The sequence below is a fragment of the Desmodus rotundus genome, chromosome 7, assembly GCF_022682495.2.
Source record: "Desmodus rotundus isolate HL8 chromosome 7, HLdesRot8A.1, whole genome shotgun sequence".
NCBI classification, from domain to species: Eukaryota; Metazoa; Chordata; class Mammalia; order Chiroptera; family Phyllostomidae; genus Desmodus; species Desmodus rotundus.
The window spans coordinates 56,332,347-56,359,390 of NC_071393.1; the positions used below are offsets into that span (position 1 = coordinate 56,332,347).

The following is a 27,044-nucleotide window of genomic DNA, read 5'->3' on the forward strand; positions in this document are numbered from 1 at the left end:
TTCCCAGTATTATTCATACAGCCATGTACAAGCATAAAAATCAAAATATTTCTAAGATCACTGATGAACTATAAGATTTAGGTCACCCAGAAAAACAATTCTCCTTTAAGGAGCAAGTATGTATCTTTGGCAGCTATAGAAAAATTCTATCAACTAACAGCCTAATAAATGGCTGATGACCAATAGCTACAAAAAAGGATCAGCTGGCACTTTCAGATAAAGAAATCAGCCCAGAAACTTGTCACAGGTCACACAGTAATAAACAGTACAGCTAAAATCTGAAGTTAGATCAAAGTATAGAAAGAGTGGCACTGGAACATGTATTTCTAAAATAAAGCCACATTATATATATATTTTCAAATCAAATACATATCATTCTTTAGAAAGTGTTTTCTCTACTCCTCAGTATTTATATTTCTTTATGAAGAAAATCTTTTATATAAATTGAGTTTTTTTGTTATTAAAGTAATAAATGAACTTGGATTTTTATGAGAGGAAAAAATGTTAACTTCTTTCTCCCTTCAGAGGACCTTCTGCTTCCCTATAATTCTAAAAAAGCAAAAAGAATCTTACCATAATGCTTTTAAGCCGTTTAACTTCATCTTCTTGTGCTCTGTAAGATTCTAATTCTTGCTGAACTGATTCAGCAACTTCTGGGAATGGACTGAAACAATATTGCACAGAAAGGGTTAATATATGAAAATTTACAGAGAACTCAAGACAACTCCAAAAAAACAAACAACTCAATTAAAAAGTGGGCAGAGGACCTGAATAGACACTTCTCCAAAGAGGACATACAAATGGCCAACAGATATATAAAAAGATGCTTAATATCACTAATCAGAGAAATGTAAATTAAAACCCCAACCAATGAGGTATCACCTTATATTTGTTAGAAAGAACAAGTAGCAAAAAGTTGTCAGAAAGACTATCGTCAATAAATCAACAAATAACAAGGGTTGGCGAGGATGTGGAGAAAAGGGAACCCTCATGCACTGCTGGTGGGAATGCAGGCTGGTACAGTCACAATGAAAAAACAGTGTGGAGATTCCCTAAAAAAACTAAAGATAGAACTGCTTTATGACCCAGCAATTCTACTTCTGGGTATATATTAAGAAACCCAAAACACTAATTTGAAAGAATATATGCACCCTTAGGCTCACTACATCATTATTTACAATAGCCAAGATCTGGAAGCAATCACAGTGCCCACCAATAGCTGAGTGGATTAAAAAACTGTTGGACATATGTACAGTGGAATATTACTGAGCCATAAAACAGAATGAAATCTGATCATTTGAGACAGTATGGATGGACCTAGAGGGTATTATGCTAAGAAAAATATGCCAGACAGAGAAAGACAAACACCATTTGATATCACTTACATGTGGAATCTAAAGATCAAAATAAACAAACAAAATAGAAAGAGACTCATAGATACAGAGAATAGATTGATGATTGCCAGAGGGCAGAAGGTTTGACGGGCTGGGTAAAATAGGTGAAAGGATTAAGAAATACAAATTGGTAGTTACAAAATAGTCACAGGGACTTAAATAAAACATAGGGAATATAGTCAACCAAATTATAATAACTATGTATGGTGCCAGGTGGGTACTGGAAATATCAGGGGGAATATTTTGTAAAGTATATGACTGTCTAACCTGTATATTGTATACTTGGGACTAATACAAAATAATGCTGAGTGCAAACTGTAATTGAAAAAAAGGTTACATGCAGATTTTCCTCTGTGTGGTGGTAGGGGTTGGGGTGAGGCTGGTGCCCCTAACCCCCTGCATTGTTTATGGGTAAACTGTATATTACAAATACTATTTCTTTAAAATGCTTATCATAATACTTGTATACTAAACAAATTTAATTTCTATTCTCTTCATTAACCATATCACACTTTTCTCTTTACCTATGTGCTATTAGGAAAAGTAAAATATCTAAGTGACTGAAAAACAAAGAAGTCATGGTATATCAATCATCAATTAAATGTTACCGCTCAAATTAAGTCACAGTGTCAAAGCACCCACACAACTAAAAAGGAGGTATTTAAAAAGTATTACAGCCCTGGCCAGTGTGGCTGAGTTGGATGGAGCATTGTCCCTTCCCATAACCTAAGGGCTGCAGGTTTGATCGCTGGTCCAGGCATGTACATCCCTGGTTTGGATGCGTACAGTGCCCAGTCTAGGGGCCTACAATAGCCAGTCTGCAGAAGTCCTGAAAGGGTTTTGAGGAATAGAGTCTAGTTTTACATGACAAAAGGAGACACTAACCCCACCTCTAGCAGGATCTAAGTTGGCAAAAGAATAGCACTGAGTATGTAAAATGTGCTGGGTAAACTAGATGATCCTTATAATCTCTAGAAGCTTCAGGTCTCAGAGCTAACAGACAATAATTACAGCTTATGTTTACTGAGTGCTTACTGTGTGCCCAACAGTCCGCTAATAATTTGTCTCTATTTTCTCACTTAATCCTGACCACAGTCTTGGTGGAGTACACGCTATCAATAGTTAAGACCAGGGACTTTGGATCTGTCAGAACTGAGTTTTATCCCTGGTTTTACCAATGAGGGCTGTGTAAGTTACTTTGTAATATCTCACTTAATCTTAACAATCTTTTGAAATAGAGTAATAGGTAGAATTATCATCCCTTCATTTTACTGAGGAGGAAACTGAAGCTCGGAGAGATTTCAGTACTTGTTTAACTCTATGCTGTTTCCCAATGTCCTCTGTGTGCACATCGCTAATGCAGTACAATATTCAGGGAGAGAGTTATTCAGGGCAATTCCTACTTACAAACAAAAATTTAAAGTCCGTAATATTCACCTAACCTTTGCATTGTTCCTAAACATATGGTTGAAAGAAAATATTTGAAATTTCCTTATTGAATGAAGAGATATTTTTTTTAAGCTTTTTTTCTCTGAGGTAATGTAAACTTTAAAGTTAACTTAAAAATATGCTACATCCTCTCTAAACAACCTAAATGTAATTACTCATATTGCACCGCTCTGGATGAAAACGTAGACTATGGAGTACTAAAGAGAAGAAAATTATTTAAAATAAATTGTAACAGTACTCAAACTTGCCATAGTCAAAAAGAGGAAGATAGTAGCTTTCTCTGTATAGAGAAAACCAAATTCTTCGCTGACAATGAGACTTTCCAGTGTTAAAAACTTATAAATACACACACACACAAAAAGATAAAACATATAAAAAACCCCAACATGTTGAACTTCTACATCCTGTTTCTCTTGCAACATGAATGAGACCAAAAAGAACAGCTATATCAGGGACAGACATGTACATACAGGCCCAATAACACCTGAAATACTCAAAATAATAATGTATTTCTGTAACTGTCAATGAGTAACATTCTTTTTCTTTTAGGAGAATAATTTTTTGTTTGTTTGTCTAGAATGATTTCTCTAACCATAATGACCACTATCTGACTTTTGTAACAGTGAGCCCATAATGGAGTCTAAACTTGAAGGGGAGAGAACACAGGGGATCTATGTGTCTGCCTACAATAAACCACATGGCAACTATTACAATGTCTTCACCTATTATTTTTAATGTACTTGAAATAAAGCTGTTTTTCAGGCTTAGGCATTCCTTCCACAGTTCTGTGAAACTAGGTTCGTATGAAGGCAAACATGGAGCAAAAAAGGAAAATCAGGCCTCAAAAACTCATTTTAATGAAAAGTAAAAATGGTTGTTTTGAAGGTCGGTGGGTTTAGCAACAAAATTTACAAAGGGGAAATGGCCCCTGTAAAACAACTAACCAAAACCATCCAGGAGTCAGGAAGAAATTGGGCAATAAAGACACACACCTGCAGACTATTTCATTACAGCTCCTGTTCATTGTGCAGGTGGACCACTGTGACCTTTTGGATTTTTTTTTAATCAAATAAATTAAGTCAGATGACATCTTCATTTCTTAAGAGGTGAATCTTTTACTTAATGATACTTTTCTTACCTTCCTTTATGTTTCTGCCAAAATTTATCAACTGGAGTTAAATCATAAGACTTCTTGTTTTTTCTCTTTGGTCTAGCACCAGCTGGAGAATTTTCCAATCCTGAAGATTCTTCCAAATTAACTCTGTTTAAGTGAAAATCCTAGAAAAAAAAAAGTAATCCCATATTAAACAATAGCTTTCTGAATTTAAGAACCACGACATTTCCTAAAATAACAAAAATAATAGATTCTTGCTGTCTTTTCTAAGATTTCCAAGGATAAAATATAGGATCTAAAATTTAGAAGACCTCCTTCCAATGTTTTGTTACACACAAATACTTTTAATTGTTTGTATATTTTAATTAAAGTAGTAGCTGTATAGGATTAAAATTTAAAAAATATATAAAAACCATGTTAAGGTTCTTGTGTATACTAGGTAACATTTTTCATATGCCCAATATACAGATATCCTTTTAATTTTACTTTCATCTTTATCATGCCTACATAGTAGTCCAGTATTTGGCTGTACCTACTTATTTGACCAGACCTCTTGATGCTTAGTTATTTCCAATACACATAACCTTAAATATGATTTTTAAACTCAGAGAGTCTTAACATTCTGATCTGTTACTTGATGATGGATTGCATTTTTAAAAAATTCCAATAGAGGCTACAATAATACAACTATTCCCTTTCACATAAATTCTAAGAGCTAGTCAGAAAAGTAGTTGCTACAGTTTTCTGCCTAGAATTAATTTTACTCCTGTGGGGCTTAACTTTTTTTTCCCTTTCTCAAAAAACAAACATACAAAAAACAAGATAAAAGTGAGTATTGTTTCTATCCTTTTCCCCTCCTCCTTGCATCAGACCTGTGGGTTCCTTCATGTAACAGCAGTATTTTACAGTTCAACTCTGTACAGTAAGCTAGAGATAAAACATGGCTATCAATAAGTGAGTAAATGAATAATGAGCAAGAAAGAAATTATATGGATAAATTATCTAGCCTGACTGCAATACAATCATCTTAGTTCTAAGACTGTTAATAATTAATGATTAAAATTTTAGTCTTAGCAAATTCAATGTACTAAATACGACTTAATCTCCTCTTGATAAAACAAGGTCATCAATACTGAATCTAGACCATGCCCTGTAACGTTCTCAAATAAATCACTTACACAGCTTATTTGCTTGCCATTCTCCCTATGACAAAAACCCTCCAAAAAACCGAGAGCAAAATATAGATGTCTAAATGCCACAGAGGCATAAATAACAAAAGTATAGAGTTATATTTCCTGTTAATGTTATATCTTTCCTACACGCTCCTCATATTATCATGGGATAAACATAATCAGTAACCTTATTTAATTAATCTTACTTTCCCATTCACACATCTTAAACTCACTTGTACAAATCACCCATATCAAAGTATAATAAACATACATTAACAGATACATCTGAGAACCATTTCTTTTAAAAATTATCTAACAAAACAAAAGATACTGAAGAAGAGAAACATTTAAAAATAGTTAAGCTTTATTTAACTACAATTTCTAGTGAGGTACTATTTCCATGGTGATGACATGGTGTATTCACAATAAGGGAGACTTATTAGCAAAATTACTGCTCTAAAAATAGGACAGCATAGTATTACTAAGGTTTTGGTGGAATACTAAAGAAAACAAAATGATAAAGATATAAGGATTTTAAGAGTTTTGAGAAATGACAATAATGGCAAGAACTTTTCCATTGTTTGCATAATAGCCAGGCATATAAGGAAATGTAATTTCAGTCCTGAAAATTGGGAAATTACAATATTTTGTGCTGTACTCAACCATGTTTAAAAAAACTGAACATTTATACAAAAAAATGCAACAGAACTAGTTTTAACATGGTAGACTCTAGTCTGTTTCCAGTGATAATTCACACTTTCCTGACTTAGAAGACTGGATGAAATGGTGTCCCAATCACCAGCTATGAATAAATCCCACTGGGAAGTGCTAAAAGCAGTCTTATTTTCATTTCACAAATTAAAGCAGACCAGAGCTAGACAGAGCCAATATTAACAAAATGACATCTGGATAATATAGGTGACATCTGTTTATGCAGAGCTAAGATGGGATATTCACATGATCAAAGAGGCAAAGTAGAATAAAAGTAACTTTTATTTTTGCCAGAAGTTGAGCCAAATCTAATCAAGTCTACAGATCTATCAGTTTATAGGAAATGATCTGGATAGAGAAACATGTCAAATTGTACCTGACAAGGATACAGAACCATTTTCTGATTCCATACAGAACATTTCTGCATGGAATCAACCATGCAGAAATGTAGAAAATTCTTTAGAGAAACAACCCAATTCCTTTACTTCAATATGGCAATAGAAAAGGAGTGGGAAGAGAAGACTTGTAAACTGAGAAACTTAAAAGCTGCATCAACCAATGCAATCTTTGGATATCGTTTGGAACCCTATTTGAACAAACTAACTGTAAAGATGCATCTTTGAAACAATTAAGAAACAATGAACACAAAAAATAGTATTAGGCTATTACCAAAGAATAACTTAATTTTGTTGGGTAGGATAATAAAGTTATGTACTTTTCTTTTTTTTAAAGATACACGCTGAAGTGTTTATGCAAAAGATCATATAATGCCTGGGATAAGATGCATTAAGATGCATATTGTCTGTCTGGTAAGCTAAACGATGTACATGGAGATTCATTACAACTTCTCTGCCTTTGTGCTTTTACACAGACTATTTCCTAATAAAAATCTTAAAATTTTATTCATGGCCATGAAACAGTATTTAAAGTACAACCCACCACTGTTTGCCCCTTGCTACAGTTTTTGTAAAAGGACTGTTGAGATGGGGCCTCATCACCCTGAATTCATGAGCAGAGCTCCTCCTTGTCCATCTACATCTACATTGGACTGGGAACAAGAAATATTGTGAACAAAAAATAAGTATTTGTATTTTAACCCCCAGGGGGTTGAGGGTTGTTTTAGATTAAGCAGCACAACCTAAACTATTCTCATTCAGAGGCCATACAGATGTATTCCATACAGATTCTGAACGTCAGGGACACTTGGGTAGCTTGTTCTTTCACTTTAAAGTAGAATTTCTTGTCACTCTAGGAAACATGACCTGTAAACTCCCCACAGATACACTGCTGACAATATGCCAACATTCCTACCAGTTGTCACGTGATAATCTCAACTCATAATTTATCCAATCTCTAAACTAGTAAAGAATTTGGGCCTTGACGATTTAGAAATGTACCTGTTACCACTAGCCACATGTGGCCACTGAGTACCTGCAATGTGGCCGGTATGAACTGAGATGTGATGCAAGTAAAAATACACACAGGGTTTTAAAGACATCTTATATAAAAAGAGAGTATGAAATAATATTTTAAATTGCTTATGTGTTAAAATGCTAGTATTTTTGATATGCTGGGTTATGTAAAATATATATTATTAAAATAAATTTCACTTGTTTCTTTTTATCTTTTGAATTTGGCTACCAGAAAATCTAAAATTACACCTGCATCTACATCTATTCGACAGCACTGATTGAGAAACACTAAACTTTGATTAATGATGACAAGAAAGGAGAGAAAAGAAAAAAATGTACGGAAGACAAGAAAAAAAGAAATAAAAACCAAATTTAGACAATTTGTAAGAATGATTTAATTGAAAAAGGAAATCCTTATAAGACGGTTAATCATAAACACAGATAAAATAAATGTCTCAAAATCTTATGTAGGAAGCAACAAGGATATAATGGAAAAAACCCCAGCAGTACCTACAGCTAGGTTAGTAAATAGTAAATAATACTACTCTTCTTTCCCTTAGGGTAAATACATTTCTTTTTAATCTTCACCCAAGGTCATGCTTATTGATTTTAGAGAAAGGAGAAAGGAGGGAGAGACAGGGAGAAAACATCAGTATGAGAAAGAGAAACACTGATCAGTTGCCTCCTGCATGCACCCCAACCAGGGACCAAACCCACAACCTAGGCAGGTGACCTGCCTGGGAATTTAACCTGCAACCTTTCAGTTTAGGGCTGAAACTTCAACCAACTGAGCCACACTGGCCAGGGCAAAATTTTAACCCAAGTTCAGAAATAGCAATGAATATGGAAATACAAAGACAATACCATATAAAAAGCAGTAATAAAATCAAGGCTGTCTTCTGGGCTTTTACATAGCCTACACACACCTACAGTAAAAATTTCCTATGAATAGTTTTTTAAGTTATAAATAATCTATGTTTATATTAAATGAATCAAAATTTACATTTATACTTTTGAGTTTTAGGCAAATGCTTGAAACTTCCAAAATAGTGCTGTTGAAGAGGTTTTGTATTAATAAAGAAAGACTAAAGGATCAACAGAGCATCGACCTTCAAAGTATCAAATTTTGAACTGTACTTAAGCATCTGTTATATTGGTATCATACATCTTTAAAAAATGAGTGCTTCTGTAACAACTTTTTAAATATATACATTAATTTAGACGCCACTTCCTTTTTTTCCCCTTGAGTTATGTAGCAGAGGGCCAAAAGCCCTCAAGTACAAAAAGAGCACAAAAGCTCTTAAGTACAAAAGGAGCACTTAAGATTTGAAAAAACAAAGGCAAAATAAAGGACAAGATACTGAGACGGAATAACATCCATCTCTTTGCCTACGGATAATTATTTATTGTACCTGAACAATCAAATCCATCCCTCCCGCAACCAAGATATGATAAAAGGAATCCTCACTTTCTAACTCCTAATTTTGCTTTTTATATTCCAATAAAAGGAAAGGGCACTGCAAAGTGTTTCATCAATTAGCTGGCACACAAGGTAGCTGTGTGAATTCTCATAGTTGTGTCCAAGGTCTGATATATAAACATTATCAATGTTCCAGATTTGTAGGCAAAGATATTTAACATAAAAAAGCAAGCTCCAATCTAGTTAATGGTTCCTATCTAGGACTTTTACTCCATCTTGTGGAAGTAAAGAGCACAATTAAGAATTCTGTAAGCTTGGAGGAAGCTTCAAAGGTGAAAGTTTTAATAATCAACAAAAAATAGTGTTACAATTTATGGTATCTTAACAGTTTTTTCACATCTAGAAAAGTCATTAATGAGCAGGATTAAGTCAATATAAGTTGTATAGTTAAACCTATTCTCAAAAGACTATTTTCTTAACACCTAAATAAATATTCTAATAATAATGCTAAGAAAAGACTGCTCAGACGATAATACAAAATCTGAGAACCTACCCCCCAAAAGTTAACTAGAGGTGTGCACTGCTCTATTATTTATAATAACAAAAAATTAAAACAACAATAACCCAAATGTCCACAGGAATCCACTATTCTACCCAACATGCAAGCAGGGATCAAGTCTGCTTTGTTCACCTTGTATCCCAGTGACTGGCACAGTGTCTGGTACACAGTAGGCACTTAATAAATACTTGTTGCACTGAATTCTTTGGAGACACAAGGTGGCCAACTTTTTATTCTGTGAAGCGAAGTGAAGAAACTTAGAACAAAACCAAAAAAACCCCTACTGTCTACTTTTACCATCTTTTATTTTTAAAAGAATACTTTAACTTCAAAGAGTAGAAAATAAAAATTAGTATAGCTTACAAGGATATAATAATAAAAGGTAAAGCACTAAAAAGATTAATATAAAGGTCAGTCACAAAAACTCATTTCATAGTTGTTCTCCTTAATATTCTCATTCACTCTGGGACAGCAAAAACCTCAAGGAGCCATGTAAGATGTCTGGTTTGGGGGAATTTCTGCTCTAAGTTATATTTCCCAATATTCTCTTCTGCCAACGGTGTCTCAGAACATATTCCATTTATTGAAATTAGTTGTACATACATCTTATCTCCTGTAGGCAGAGCATCACCTCATTAAATCCCTGCAAGAACTCTTCAAGTTCAGTCATTAAAATGGAGCAGTATCTCGAAGCTCTACATAGCCTCCACACACTACTGGCAGGAGTGGAGAGGTGACCCTCAAACTGAATGTTCTAAGACCTTGCCCCTCTGCCCTACCCAATAGTTCGGGCCCCACCAACCAAATCTAATTTGAGACTATCAAAACAATTTCATCATGTCCATTAATCTCTGTATGGCATTTTATACTGTGCCCCCCTCCCCCTTCAGATCCTCTTCTCATTTTTACCTGACTTCTGAAACACTTCTGTCATACCCTAGGGAACTCATACTCAGTCATCAGCAAGATCTCCTATTCTGAACATCAACTCAAAACTTCCACAGTACTCTCTTGTTCTCATTGAACTCCTACTGGCTGTCCTCTGTAGCCTCCTTAGACTTTAACCATTTCTTTTCTTTCTTTCTTTTTTTTTTACTCATCACACATCTCATATCAGTGTACCTGAGATTGGCACAGGTGTATTCCTTTCTACTCCCAGACTCTTGTCCTCTTCCCTAAAACGCCACCAGCTTTGAAATTCCCATCATCGGCTTATAACAGCAGTTCTCAATCAGAGGCAAATTTGCCTCCCTAAACCCCCTGGGTATGTTTAGCCATGTGTAAAGATATTTTGGTTGTCACAACTGAGGGAGTGCTACCAGGTAAACATCCTACAATGCACAGAACAGCTCCCCACAATAAATAATAATCGAGTCCAAAACGTCAATAATGCCAAGGTTGAGAAGTCCTGGTCTACAGTCATCCTTGTTACTAATGCCTCCTAGAGATCTGCAGAATATTATCGCTGGCATCAAATTTTCTCTTTTGATCATTCCCATGGAAGTACAACAATGGTCTAATTTATTTATTTATTTTTTATTTAAATTTCTCTCATTTAAAAATGTTTTTTTTTTTTTGACTTCACATCACCTTCCAAAAATCACCCCCTTTTCTCAGTTCTCCTACACAGTAAAACTCTTTTAAGGCTTGTCTATATGTATTAATTCTCTTATGCTTCTCTTTCCAATCTTTCTTAAACCCACTTCAGTATTTTGCCCATACACTATGGAAGCTGCTCTTATCAAAGTCACTTAATAGGACTGACATTGCCATATGCAATGGTGACTTAATCCTCAGCCCTTGTCCAAGTTGATGCCTGCCTCCTCTGAAACATTTAATTCACTAGCTTCGAAAATAACACACATCTAGTTCTCATACCTCATTAGTTGCTTCCTGCTAGTTCATACTCATACCCAACCTCTAAATGTTGAAATGACTCAGGTTCAGTTTCTTAGACCTCTTCTCTCTTCTATCCATACTCATTCCCTTGGTGATCTCATCTTATCTTTTGGCTTTAAATGCCATCTAGATATGGACTACTCCTAAATTTATTTCTCTAGACCAGATGTTTCTCCTGAACTCCAGACTGATGTATCTAATTACCTATTTGATATCTACACTTGAATACGTTAATAGGTAGCTCACATTCAACATGTCCAAAACTCAACATCCGATCTTCCCCCGCCACCCCCCACCCCGAAACGGCTCTTTCCGTTTCTTTTCCATTTCAATAAATAACACCTGCCCATTTGTAAAGGCCAAAACCTTCACATCATCTCCGACATCTTTGTTTTTTAGATGCCACATCCAATTCATCAGCAAATCTTATACTCTACATTGAGTAGATATCCACAAACTGCACCATTTCCATTCTGGTGTAGGCCACCATTCTCTCTTGCTAAGATAACTGCAACATTCTAATTGGTCTCCTTGACTCTTCCTATGCTCCTAGAAAGTCTGTTCTCAACATAGCTGCTAGAGTGACACTCTTAAAAAAAAAAATCATACTTTTTATGATACTCTTAAAAAGTAAAAAAAAGTAAAAAAAATCATACTTTTTATGATACTCTTAAAAAGTGCACCATATGTCAGTCCTTCACTCAAAACTGAGTGACTCCACATTTCCCTCAAATTAAAAGTCAATATCCTTGCCCTGGCCAGTGTGGCTCAGTTGGTTGGAGTGTCATCCTGTCAGGCAAAAGGTCAGAGGTTCAATTCCTGGTCAGGGCACATGCCTGGGTTGTAGGTTTGTACCCAGCTGGGGCAGTTGCCTGGGGCACAGGCAACTGATTGATGTTTCTCTCTCACATCAAAGTTTCCCTCCCTCTCTCCCTTCCCCTCTCTCTAAAATAAATAAACATGTCCTCAGGTGAGGATAATATAATAATAACAACAATAAATAAAAGTGATAGTCTAAGAAACTTGAAAAAAAAGTTAATATACTTCCAATAGCCTATAATGTCCAGGGGCAGTGATTTTCAACTGGGGTGTGCTGCAAGAATTTTAAAACATGTAATACCTGACTATTTAGTCAGGGGCACTGACTTCTTTTCCCTTAGATTGTCAAATAAAATAAAGAAAATGACAACTGCCAAAATAATAGCAGCTTTCTGGTGTGAGTGAGTCAAAATTATACTTTTTTTTTATCAAATCGGCAAAAAATATCTTTTGGTGTGCTGCACAATTTTAGTAATTAGTGTATGTGTGCCACAACATAATAGAGGTCGGAAATTGCTGTCCTATGCTATATTGCTTCCTGTGTCCTATTTACCTTCATCTCCTGCCTTAGTTTGCTCCGGCCATCAGCGCTGCCTTGACACAGGGCACCCTCCTACCTGGAATGCTGTTCTCCTGCATGGATACATAATTCACCACCTTCCCTCCTTTACCTCCTTCCTCAAACGTGTCTCTTTTTCAGGAGGCCTTCCCTATTTTAAAACTACAATCCTATTCACCATTACTTAATTTTTCTCTAGAGCATTTTCTACCTTCTGAAATGTTATATATTTTGTTTATTTTACTTATTACCCGTCTCTCCTACTATAGAATATAAGCTCCAGGGAGAAAGAGATATTTTCCTGTTTTATTAAGGCTAAAACAGGATCTACAATGTTCTGTCAGAAGGCAGGCATTCCAATAGTGGTTAAATTGATTTCCTCTTCTTCAGCCTCTTACTTGACCTCCTAAAACTGGCTTCCATGCTCTATCAACTCAGGGTTTAATTCGGTGGTCCCTTTGATTTTTCCTTCTCCGTACTGAATCAGGGCTAACTACTGTTTCACTGACACTCAGAGTGGGGAGTGGTGTAGGACTCTCGAATAGAGAATTGTGCGAAACTACCAATTTCCATGAGTAATCCTGAAATCTGATTTATTTTAAAAAATACTTTACAGCTAAATCTGGGTTTTAAAGAAATAAACTAATAAACTATATATGACATTTCAGGCAATATTTGCAATAATGATACTATTATATACTATAATCCCCCAGAAGCCTGATAGCAGTTAACAAATTAGAGATATATTCTAGACAGAACCAATGATATGAGTTCAAATTCTTTAACTTGTGTGTCTCAATTTCCTTTCAAATGGAAACTGTTCTGGCCGTATTACATAGTGTCTTGTGCAGAAATTACCTGTGTATGTATTTTCTCCCCATTGCCTTTGAAGACTGGGACTGTTTTATCTATCTTTGCACTTCACCTGCTGTACACAACATTTAGCAGATAAGCACATACATAAATACAGACTTTTCTTTTAAGCCAGAAATTGCATATGTGAAATTACTTCAGAAACATGGTGTTATATAAAAATACTGTTTAAAAATACCATAAAATAACGCTTCAATGAGTCCTAGAAAAATGGGAAAAATTACAGCTTTTCTTCCTAAGGAAAATATATTTATTTACATATTCAGTATAAAAAAAAAAAGGTCATTTATTTTCCTTCTTTCCCCCTTTTCCCATTATGACCAAAATAGCACTGATTTATTCTACAATTTAAAGATCGTATGTCTGAGACTTCACCATCTGTCAGCATCCATGTCCAGCGACACCAACGCCCATCACTTTTTAGTCCATATTTCTCAGCTCCACCCTTCTCCTGTGTGTTTCTGCAGCCCTGATGGGACTACTAAATATTACATTTTAGTAAAAAGTGGTACATTTAGCCTCTTACCAGTACATCGTGCACCAATGCTTGATAAGTCCAAGTATGGTGTAAAGGAGTTGCCAAATCTATGTTTCTGTCAACAAGGACTAATAAAGGCCTTTGGAAGCTGTAAATATATTTAAAAAAATTATATAAATCTTGATACCAGTGCATAATGTAAATTTTTCTAATACTTTCCAGTGTATGTCATTTTGATACAAACAAAAAGTATGCTAACATTCCATAATACTTTGCTTTAGAAAAAAATTTCTAGTTTAGTCAGTCAAGTAAAGGAATGCGGTGGACCACTTAGAGCCTGTGTACAATGCTGGGTATAATGCTGGAGTATAAGTCTTACTTTGGGAACTTTTTAAAGGAAAAAGAAAACTACAGAAATACTTTTATAGAATAATTATTCAAGTTACCAAAATAACAATGAGTCACTTTTAACCAGACTTATAGTTCACATTTTTGAGGAAAAAAAAGGAAAGCCATTGTCAGCTTCAGAGAAAATAAAGATAGTAGAATCTTACAAATTTACAAATGTCTGACATTTGTAAACTACAAGTTACATTTTTTCTGTCAACACAAATTCAAAAAAGCACACTAGAGAAAAGCATCACAAAACCCTACCTTATTATAATTATATAAAATATCATGCAATAAGGGCACCTATTTATATAATTACTCACTTACCAGATATTTCATATATTGTTTCACTCCATTATTACAATTTATATGTGAAACAGACTAAAAGCAAATTAAAGCAGATGTCATTTGGTTACATGTTTTCAAAAGGTATAGAGATCTGCTTTAGAGGCACTCCTGTATCAGAAGTACACATTAATTTTCAAGTCACTGCTATTTGGTTGTATTACATATACATATTTTGTTTTGTAAAAGATCTCTGACCATATAGTAACTCCCTACACTCTAATGGGTTAAAGACTGTAAACTCTCCCAACTCTCCTGATTGTAACACTAGCAATAAAAACTAGGAGTAACACCTTTACCACCCACCATCATTTATTACTCCAGAGCTAGGTGCAAGGCAGGCAAGAAAGGACAGCTTATGGCAGGGTTTCTTAACTCAGCACCATAGACATTTGGTGCTAGACAATTCCTCATTATGGAGGGCTGTCCTATACTCTGTACACAGCGTTTAGGAGCATCCTATAACTCAGTCCAGTAGATTCCAGTAGAATCTACCCAGGTGTAACAACCAGGTATTTCTCCAGACATGACTAAATTCTTCTTGAGAATCATTAGCCTACAAATGGAGTCAAATATATTTAACAGTAGTCCATCAAGGTTGCTGACCCTTAATTAAAATAATTTAGAAATGCATCCAATAAATTAAAAATAAGACAACTAAATTATAATATAAATTTAAAAAAATTATCCAAATAAATTAGTGCCCTTACATTGGCTATAAAAAAGGAACTATTAAGTAAGGTGTAACAGCAGTGATCGCTTCGGTTGGAATAATCACGGGAGAATTCGATGTTTCTGCTCCACTTAGTGACAAACACTGTGAAGAATATTTATGACCAGCAGTGAAATCACAAAACATAAATAGAATTTACAATAATACAGGAGCTGAGACAGTTAAACAAACAACTGAAACACAATGTTAGTGCTTATTCCAAGTTATAAGAATAGTACATAAGACTATAGGAGCCATCAAAATGGACTTGTGTCTATGAAAGGTTACCATGAGGTTATTTCTAGAGGGCAGTTATACTCTGAGTATTAATTTATTCACATTTTAAATTTATTTATCCATACCCGATTATATGTGAGAGACAGAGGGAGAGAAACATGGATGTGAAAGAGAAACACTGATCAGCTGCCTTCTCTACGCACCCTGACCAGGAATCAAACCCAGAAAACCTAGGTATGAGTCCTGACATAGCTTTTTGAAATACGGGATGATGCTCCAACCAACCTCAGCCACCCAGCCAGGGCAGGCTTTATTTATTAATTCACATAAAACTGAGGATAAGAATTAATTTTCCAAAATACTGTCTCTTCTGTTGAAATAATTCTCAGCCATTTGTGTGAATTTCTTTACTTCTTCACCCCAATTTGCCCATTATTTTTAATAATCAAATGTTAATGTAATTTTTAGAAGTATTTCTATTCAATAATAATTTGAGTAGTAACTTTGACACTATCTACTCTAGTGAGATATAGTAACAAGGACAAAAATGCTTCAGAAATCTAAGCTACTAGTACTTCAATATTAAAAATGAAAACTAAATAGGGAGAAACAGATGTAAGCATCACAAGTTTTTCACTTACTTTTTTTATTAACAAGAAACTAAGTGACAATTTAAAGAAAATTGCTTCTGATCTTCAAAGCCATATAAACAGAAAAATTTCCCCAACAGATGATAAAAATACAAAACAAAAATTTCTAACAAAAGAAAATAAATTAAATATTCCACCTATACTTCAAAAACAATGAGTCAAAACCCTGATCCTTGTTACCTCATTTTTAAAAAGAAACAATTTCAACTACAAGTATAAGAGTATTCTACCAGATTAAGAAAACCCCCAAAGCTCCACAAATATTTCATTTTCAAGTTCTGTAAGTATATTATCTAACATAGTACCTGAATTGGCCAGCTCCAAGTGTGTCGCCTGTGAAAAGGCTGTTTCTTGCATCTCTTAGATTTTCCCGAAGTTTCTTGTCTAGTTTCTGAAAAAAGCAAAATTTACATTAACTCTTAAAGAACAGTTTCACAGAACTTTATATAGAGAGTAATATATAGTGTATTCTTAGTGTGATGACTAAGAAACTTGGATTTTTTTTTTTTTGTCTTCACCCAAGGACATCTTTTTCACTGCTTTTAGAGAGAGAGGGAGAAAAAGAGAAACATCGATTTGTATGTACAACCCAGGGATCAAACCCACAACCCAGTCAGGTGCCCTGACCAGGGATTGAACCGGCAACCTTTTGGTTTATGCACGATGCTCCAACCAACTGAGCCATGCCAGCGAAGGGCAGAAACTTTGAATTTTTAAAAATAAAATAGCAATTCTAAAATCTAAATATTTTAGCTTCTTCACTATTCAATACCATCATAGCTTGGACTTTAAAAGACCAATGCTTCTTCTACCATGACTCAGGCCTGATTTAATTAACCATCATTTTTCCTTGACTATTTATACTTTATGCATAGGAAACACTTTGCAGTCATGACCCACCTTCTCAGCCCAAGCATGACTCTGCTGTACCAAGGAAGGTGACTGTACGGTGGTGGCTGCAAAAGGCTCCAATACAAATGCAGTATGTGCAAGAAAGCAGCCCTCCACCAATCAATGATTCATTTGGGCTAATAAAACTCACAAACGTTAGTGTATCTTCCTCCACCTTTTGATACTATTTGCCCTCTTTCCTTTTCAGTAATTCTGTAATTTCTCTAATCCCTTTCTACTTTTTAATCTTTAAAGCAAATTTTTGAATATTCACTGTATACTAAATATTTTATTCCAATATAGTTGGGTAGCAAAATACACCTCACAATTTTAAAAGTGGTTATGATTGTTAATAAATATTTGCTAAATAAAATTAAATATTAAATGATTTGGAGGATCAAACTGGTATAAAATACTATTTGGAGATATGAGGCTGAATGAGGAATATATATTTAAATAAAAAAAAGGTCAATCATTTTACTCCATTATATAGACGTACACAACAATTACTTTTTATATTTGGAGGAATCCCAAAGTTATAAAATAAAAATCTTTGCCTTTGGTACTTAATACGTAACCCATAGCAATCACATACTTAAAATTAACAAAAACATTTGAGGTACTGATGGAGAACAACTGATACAATATTGTTTATCCCCAATGAATATTTGCATTAACTCACCACTGCTACCATTTCTGCGGCTGTTCCTCTTGAACATCTGATTATAGGAACAGCACCTATTTTAACAATAGATATTAGCAATGATTTCGAGGTTTAGTAATTAAAATGTATCTTACATTTTACAAAATATATCAGCATCAAAAAGTAACATACAATAGATGTATACGATTTTAGGGTACAAACATAAAAGCATTTATAATCCTAAGAGTAAAAGCAAAATTTCAAAAATGGAACTTCTCATTTATAAAGAAAACATAAGGGAGTCAAAAACACTATTTTTATTTTTTTTCCTTTTTCAGTTTTTTTTTTAATACCCCTGGAGGACATATTTATTGATTTTTAGAGAGAAAGGAAGGAAGAGAAAGAGAGAAACACTGACGTGAGAAATACTGATCAGACAGTTGCCCTACATACCCCACCCTGAAGGGGGACTGAACCCACAGTCTAGGCACATATCCTGACCGGGAACCTAACTGTGACCCTTTGGTTTACGGAATGACGCTCCAACCGAGCCACACTTGCTACTAGGGCAGAAAGAGTATTTTTATATAGTGTTGGCCAATCAGTGACTGGATTTTTTTCAATGGATTCACTAAACCAGCATTTTGACAGTTTCAAAGAGTAAGCTGACTCTTTACTCACAGGACTTAATTTAATTTGACTTAAAGGAAAAGAATGAACAGAGTTTAGCTAATTTAACAGTTTGTTACTGTTATTTTTGACAAATTAACAATAAAGGATTATAGTCTCTTTTTGAAATGCTAATTTAAAAGATAACAGAAAACACATTCTTCACCTAATTTAAACTGCTCCCCAAAACTGGCTGCAATTCATTATCAAACCAACTCATTAGACCTCTTAATTTCTTTATTACTCCACATTTTATCAAAGGTAAAGATCCTAAAATTAAAAAATGCAATTGCACTTAAAAGTTCATAAAACAAACCTAGAACATTGTACTATTTATGTGTTGAAATCGTTGCATTTTAGATTCTATACAAAGCACACTCAGTCAACTGCAGAAGTAACAATGTGGACTATTAGTTCATTTTTAAACTTTATTTTGTTCTGATGGCAAGTTATTCATGCATGTCATAAAAAATTCAAATTTTAGCCATTTAACAGGTATAATGTTAACCCTCTTGATTCTAACACACCAGAATAATCCCAAGAATTAGACATGGATTCTTTCAGGTTATTTTCTATATATAGTCTAAATAAATGCATGTGTCCAGTATATTTAAAAAAGAAAACCCAGGATATTATAGTGTAACAGATCAAAATGAGTTGTTAAATAATTTACTTTGAAGAAATAACCAGAAAGACTCGAAAACTTACCCAGTGTAACAAAAAAGCAGAAGAGGCTGTCAACAATAGTGTCCATAACGGTTTCCATTTCTGTGTCTGTGATATCTGGCCTGTTAATAGCTAAAATGATACAGATAAAGGAGAAAAAAAGTGACTAAAATTTATGCCTTATTTTTATTAAAAACTCTTAAAATTATTACTAACTCCTAATCAATACTCAGTTTGATAACATATGTAATGCTCACACAAGTAAAATTTTTTATGCTTTAAACTTTGCAGTATTCATTAAAAATTATACTACCTCAAAAAAAACCTCAATATAAGTAGCAATGAGTAGTATCAATATCAGAGTAGTAGTAAGAAAAAAAGCTACCACATAAAACATACAGTTTTTGCCAGAGTAATAGAAAAATAAATATTGTATTTCATAATTTTATTCACGAACACTAGATAGTCGAAAGAACCTGTTGATCTTTACTGCATGAAAAGGACAATGCAAATCAATTATGGCAAGACCAACACCACTTACCACTTTCTTTTATTATAATGAGTTATGTGAATGTTTTTCCTGATCTGCTAGACTTTACACAAGTAGTTCCCAAACTTTATTAGGTGGAAGAATCACTATAGGAATATGAAAGAAATTTCCATGGAAGCTACTAAAAAGTAGAAATTCTTGGTCCTTTCCCCTAGGAATATTCCCTATGGATATTCAATTCCACAGATTTGAAATAATTCTAGGAAACATGCAATTGTGACAAGCACCTTAGGTGATTCCTGGAGCTACATTTTCAGAGACATTGCTGTGAAGACTGTCTCTGACAGTCAAAGACTTTGCCTTATTCATTTTCCTGTCTCACAATACCTAGGCCCAGTATCTCACAAGGAGATGCTCAGTAATTATTTGTTAAAAAAATTACACTAAAATATTATCTATATAACATTTTTCATTTCCCAACATCCTGAATGTGAAAAAAATTATTCAATATAACTTATAATTAGCATGAGAGAAAAGTAGAATCCAACTGGATATATCAAAATACGTAAAGAACTACTTTGTCCATGCAGACAGAGAACATAAAAAATTCAGCCAGGCAATACAGCATCTGGATGAAAAAATGTGCTGTTACTTGGTGGTGCAGACTGCCATCGGCCCGCATATGATAATAGAAATGGCATAAGGATACATTACGAATTCTGTACCTTCAGTGGACACCAATCCAGGAAAACACTCAGCTTATTCTGTTAATCACTGGTACAGGTAAAATCTATATGGAAGCTTCTAGACCCTTGGGCCTATACCCTCATCCCATATTCTGAGAACTGACCTAAATAGTCAAAAACCTATCCATCGATAACATCAACTCACTTGTGATAACAAACAGGCTTGTCTAAGATAAGCAGCCTCAGATAATAAATCTGCCTCCTTTACTGGATAAATTCCAAATTCATAAAACATAGATCATCAAATCCATGGCATTAGTATACCGGATGTATGTTTGGAATAACCTGTTTAAGATCAGCTAAAGCACTTGAACTGTTTGAGAAGATTTGGTACATAACTACGTAACACTTAACAGTACTGTCTGTGGAGTAAGTGCCTGCGTTCAGAAATCTGGTTCTGCCATTTCCTTATTAAGTTACTTAGTATCTGAGACTCCGTTTCTTCATTTGGAAAATGGAAATAATAATAATAATAATAATACCTACTTCACAAAGTTATTCTAAGTAGTAAATGAGCTTATATTATAAAGTGCTTATAAAGCAATCTATAATTATTATTATAACTACTACTCTTGAGATTCTGAGCAATTAAAGATGTGATTATATTTAAATAAATTAAATTTATACTTTTAAATTTAATAATTAAATTAGCTAATTAATTAAAAACTCAATTAATTATAAATAGACTTCTGTAAGTAGCAACTCCCATCAAAAATCTCTTACATGGGCAATTCAGCAAACACACCCTTTTATGAATGTTGTTTAGTTTCCACACGAAGGCAGAGCCAGGAGCTCAGTGAAATGAAAGATTCATGTTCTCTTCCTTCAAGTAGCTTATCATTCAGTCCAGTGTTCCATAATAGGATACCACTGGCATTTTGGGCAGAACAACCTTCTGTGTGAGCATGGTTTACACACTGCAGAACCTCTAGGACCCTTAGTCCCCCCTTAAGTCGCAAGTTAATGATGATTTCACTGAACTGGCTAATCACATCATCTATGGCCTGCAATTTTCTTTAAAGTAGTTGACATAACTAATCAATGGGCACAAAATTTCAGTTAAACAAGATGAATTAAGTTACAGAAATCTGCTATACAATATTGTACCTATAGTCAACACTACTCTATTGTACACTTTAAAATGTTGAGTGTGTATCTCATGTTAAGCATCCTTACAAAACAACAACAAAGCAACATAGACAATATAGTGTTGTGTGTGTGCATGTGTGTGCATGAACATCTGTTAATTTTAGTCTATACCCCAGGGATGGTCAGTTTACCCAAACTGGAATACAAACTTCAGACGTGCTTAGGTACTATTTGATTCAACACCAATGCTCAGTACCACTACTGTGGAGTCTAACAACCTATATTTGAGAATGGCACTTATACTTCATTCCGTAACAGTTCTACAGAAGCTGCTGACTCCTGTTTTTGTGTGATCTTGACAAATAGCAATATTAGTCAACTTTTCCTGAGTGTTTACCATGTGCAGAAACTTTTCCAGGCATTTTACACACATTAATGCATTTAATGCCCACAAAAACTCCATAAGGTTGATAGTATTATTATTCCCATTTTACAGATAAGGAACCGAAGCACAAAGGAGCAAAATAACTTGTTCTTGTCCAAGGGTAAAAGTACCAGAAGATTTAACTGAATCTTACTATTAAATGCTGTCTTACTGGCCATGAGATAGTAGTTACTGTGTGGTACCTAAAAGGTCAAAAAACTGGTATTTCACTGAGCTTACAAAACAGGTTTATTAAATAAATGTTGTTTATACGTGACAGAATTCAGCCTGAGACTTGTGTTCTTTGTGTGCTTTTAAAAATCTTATTCAGCTTTACTGCTGTAAACCAAGCTGGTTTTAGAGTGCACTAAACATGTTCGTTTTTTTACAGTACACCTGTTTTTACATACCACGATATGAAACAAGCTCCTTATTTTGATTACATAACACAAACATATCATCTTCCAAAGTAATAAAATTGAGATACTGATCAAAAACCTAGAAACAAAAGAAAAGGTTTACAAATCAATTTCACAATATTTAAAGCATATTTAGTTTGATTTAATCTACCAGTGGTAAAAATGGAAAAAAAATTGTAACTATACTCAATAGATAAAAATTATTCTATGTAACAGGCTGCCTAACTGGGCAAGCAGAAATGAAGAGTTAATATCAAAAAGCAATAAGAATAAGCCTTTGAGTAGTAAATTATCAAAGAGGAGAATAACAATTTCAGAAAACAAATTTATGGAGACAAATTTTTTGTAAATTGTGGTTGGGACGGGAATGGTTATCAATTTTGTGAAAAAAGCACAATGAAAATTTTTGTAGTCAGTTTAACCATACTTTCCTAACAAAGTCTTTTTTTTTTTTTTTTTTTAAGATTTTATTTATTTATTTTTAGAAAGATGGGAAGGGAGAAAGAGAGTGAGAGAAACATCTATGTGTGAGAGATACATCAACTGGTTGTCTGTCTCTCGCCCCCAACTGCGGACCTGGCCCACATCCCAGGCATGTGCCCTGACTGGGAATTGAACTGATGACCCTTTGGTTCTCAGTCTGGTGCTCAATCCACTGAGCCACACCAGCCAGGGCACCTAACAAAGTCTCAGTAACTGTTTTTCTACCATGAACATTTACAAGTGGGGAAAAAAGTTATACTAGTACTTTGTAAGTGTAAATTAGGAGACAAATGAAGAAAAAAAAAAACTGTAAGAAAACTACTTGAAACATGTTAAATTGAAATAGTTAACCAAATTGAAAACCATTTTGAAGTTAAACAAATTGAAAACCATTAATATTATTTTATGTAGAATTAATACATTTTGCAAGAGCAACAACATTAAGACGTAAGCCTCACAAACTACTGTATTTTGTTGTATATAATGTGCACCCATGTTTTTGGCCCAAACTTTTAATTCAAGTATTTATTTATTTATATTTAGATACTTGTTTTTTGGTATTATAAAGGAATTTTAGCATTTGTTTTTGAACATACGGATACTGTTATTGCTTTCTAGAGTTACACTTTCAATGCATAAGCATAAATAAAAGAATTAAAAATATTTATATAGATATGGAATTAGTATTACCCATATATAATGCACATCATTATTTTTTCCCTCAAAAATTTGGGCAAGGAAGTGTGCATTATACAGAGCAAAATATGGGTAATCAGAAATAGTAGCAAACTATCTAAATCTATGAATGATCACTCTCTAAATCTATCAGTGAGAAAAACTGGGAATGCATGGTTTAGTCTTTTATTTGCTCTGTACCACTCCCTAGAATACCATTTATGTCTTGTCTAAATTCAAGAAGCACAGGGCACAAAGGGCTATAACCAAGAATGTATTTTACAGATTTATTTATAGCTAGGCTGAACCCATCACTATGATGTAGAATTGCTATCCTACTGTAAAGTTCATCTTTCTTATATATGCAACATAGCTTCTCTTGATTCTCTCTCCTAAGTAAGAAAAGTTCTAGACAGAGTATGATGAATACAGTGATTATAGATAAAACAATGTCAATATATTGGAGTATAATTTATGACAACACAACTGTCCAACTATTTCTAAGTTGAGCTAAAAAGATTATATTAATCCTGGCCTCAAACAGAAACTGACTCAGCGACTTACTTTTGTCTTTCAGAATCATTGAGTAGGTTCCTTTAGCTTAGTGTTTTTCACCTAGGTCAAGTTGAAGATAATTTACATTATCAGAACTCTTTCTAAAAGTGCTGAGTCTAAATATTTCTTAGGTTGTTCTGGTCCTTTATAAATAAGATACCTATATCAATTAATAGGTTTCAGAATGTTACTAAGTTTCATATTAACAAAATGTTATTAGCTCTCTTACCTTGGCTACTTGTGGTACTGCATTAGCTGCTAATGCTGCATTTGCAATATCTTCCAATTTACTTCTTGAAATAGCAGAAATAAAATTTAAATAATATGATTCATAGAGTTGATTCCGAAGATCCTATAAATATAATGAATACTTTATTCTTGCAGGATAGTATAAAGAATGATCATGAATAAAAATCTTTTAGGTACTGTAAGAGCAAGGTTTTGAAGGATAATACATACATTTAAAAGATTGGTTATATAAAAATAACAATCAAAAAAAGTATCCCAAGAGAACAAAGTTATAAAGATGTTATAAATGTGTATTTGTACAATATACATTAGGTATGACTAATGTATATTTTAATAAGTTACATTTTAGTTATATTATCAATAAAGTCCTATTAAGTACAGTATTTCATAAAACTTTTGAAATAGCATGTTTGCATTTTTCTTGGAAAAACCAAGAAATGGCTGTCATATAGTCAAATGCTTATTATACTTGGCAGAAGACAACCACCTTCTACTGTTCTGATCATGTAATGATACAACGAATACTTCTGTCACCATGCAGACATAATTCTAGTGACCGATTCCACAAACATTTGTTCTCAACCAGCCAAAAGAAGTATAATTTAAAGTTATATAAGTTCTTAAATAAAATTTACTTATCTTCTTAAACTCTAGGCAAACGACCTGTAAATTACCATATTTTTTCAAATCTAAGATATTGTCGATTTTAACAGGTACCATTGTTTTATGTAACACTGAGTTAGTGCTACCAATAAATTTTGTAACTCCCCATCAATTTTAAGATGCATCTGATTTTAGAGATGTTGAAATGTGAAAAACCGAAAAGCTGGAGCCTGTTTAAGGAAGGTGGCTGAGCGGGGCAGTGGTTCCACAAAGGCTGGGAGATTCATTCAAGGACTGAGAATGGAGAGGACTGGGAAAATGAGTAAATATGTTGAGGATATTCAAAGACATGTTTCTCACTGTCAGAAAAAGAAGTTACAAACTTGTAAAGGGAAAAAGGAAAAGATAGAATGAAGCCTGTACTTCTGAACTGAAGCAGTTTTGAAGGTTATCTATCTGTCTGTCTAAGTAAGAAGAATTATAGAATTAAATACAGATATAAAAGTGTATGCATATATACGTATATTTCTTAGCTCAGTTCATTAAGAGAGCCTAAGAACTGTGACATCCTAGTACCAATGCCCACATGCTAATTTCCAAATACTCTTCTCTACCAAAAGCAACCAGGGCTCCTTAGGTACATGGGAGAAACTTGGGCTGGGACAGAGAAAATACAAGATGAGACCAGAACATTTTATCATGCCAGAAAATTAAGGAAGTGGTCAAAGAATGATGGAGACATTTCAAAAGGACACAGAAGCTGAGCAACATTGCAGGATACGAGCTCAATAAGTCAACTGCGTATCTATACACCTGCAATGAGCAATCCAAAAATGAAATTAACAAAACAATTCCATTCACAATAGTATTAAGAAATATAAAGAATAAATTTAGCAAAAGAAGTGCAAAACATATTCTGCACATGACAGAAAATCACTGACAGAAATTAAAGATCAAAGTGAAGGGACAGATATTGCATGTTCATGCATCAGAAAATTTAATATTCTGATGGCAACACTCTCAAAATTGATCTATAGATTCAATGTAATCCCTATCAGAACTCCACATGGCTTCTTTATAGAAAGTGGCAAGCTAATCCTAAAATTAACATGGAAATTCAAGGAACCCAAAAAAGCCAAAACAACGATGAAAACAAAGTTGAAAGTTGAATAACAAAACTTCCCACTTTCAAAACTTGTAACAGATCAAGACAGTTTGGTACTGGCATAAGGACAGAGGTCAATGGAATAGAACTCAGAGTCTAGAAATAAAACCATTGTATCCACTGTTAAACACCTTACCTCATACCATATATACAAATCTTTGAAGAGAACAAGAGATTTGGCAGTGGTTTCTTAAATATGACACCAAAAGTATAAGTAACTAAAGGAAAAAATAAACTTAAGTTTAAAACCAAAATTAAAAAATTTTGTGCTCCAAAGGATACCATTAAGAGAGTGAAAAAAAACCACAAAATGGGAGAAAATATTTGCAAATACACTTGATAAGGGTCCAGTATTCAAAACATGTAAAGCACTCTAACAACACAGTAAAAAGACAACCCAATTAAAAACTGGACAAGGGATCTGAATAGACATTTCTCCAAAGATATACAAATGGCTAAAAACACATTAAATGACAATTAATTTCATTAGTTATCAGGGAAATGCAAATCAAAACCACAATTAAAGATCACTTTATATCCACTAGGATGGCTATACAGAAACTTGTAGGCAAATGTTTCTAACAGCCAAAAGGTGGAAGGGACCCAAATACCTATCAATGAATGGATAAACAAAATTTAGTATAGTCCTACAATAGAGTATTATCCAGTAATAAAAAGAAATGAAGTACTGATACTGATGAACCTTGAAAACATTATAATAAAAGAAAGAAGCTGGATACAACAGACCATGTGTATGATTCCATTCATATGTAATATCCAGAACAGGCAAATATATGGAAACAAAAAATAGCTTGGGGTGGAGGAATGAATAGTTGAGGAGATGAAAATGTTCTAAAATTGATTATGGTGATAGTTGCATGACTGTGAATATACTGAAAACCACTGAACTTTATACTTCAAATGGATGAAATTTATGGTATGTGAACTATATTTCAATAAAGCTGTTATAAAAAGAGGAAAGAGGAAGGGATTGATAAATTGTACCTCTTTTAAAAATGGAATAGTTGGGTTTATGCAGAGAAAGCCAGGCATCATTAGCTACATAGGACACAAAATATATGAT

General features: G+C 33.9%; 1 protein-coding gene across 3 annotated transcripts in view; it reads right to left on the reverse strand.

Annotated features, from left to right (window-relative positions):
• The window catches only part of SCFD1 (sec1 family domain containing 1), a 108,057-nt gene that overhangs the window by 66,677 nt on the left and 14,336 nt on the right, over positions 1–27,044 (reverse strand). For all 3 annotated transcript variants that reach the window (XM_024551354.3, XM_045188309.2, XM_045188310.3), the window contains 8 exons: positions 24,173–24,295; positions 22,222–22,309; positions 19,105–19,194; positions 17,767–17,822; positions 16,499–16,584; positions 13,908–14,007; positions 3,982–4,121; positions 574–664 (listed from right to left, as the gene is read on the reverse strand). In XM_024551354.3, the coding sequence (XP_024407122.1) occupies positions 574–664; positions 3,982–4,121; positions 13,908–14,007; positions 16,499–16,584; positions 17,767–17,822; positions 19,105–19,194; positions 22,222–22,309; positions 24,173–24,295 (774 nt within the window). The remainder of the gene's footprint in view (positions 1–573; positions 665–3,981; positions 4,122–13,907; positions 14,008–16,498; positions 16,585–17,766; positions 17,823–19,104; positions 19,195–22,221; positions 22,310–24,172; positions 24,296–27,044) is intronic.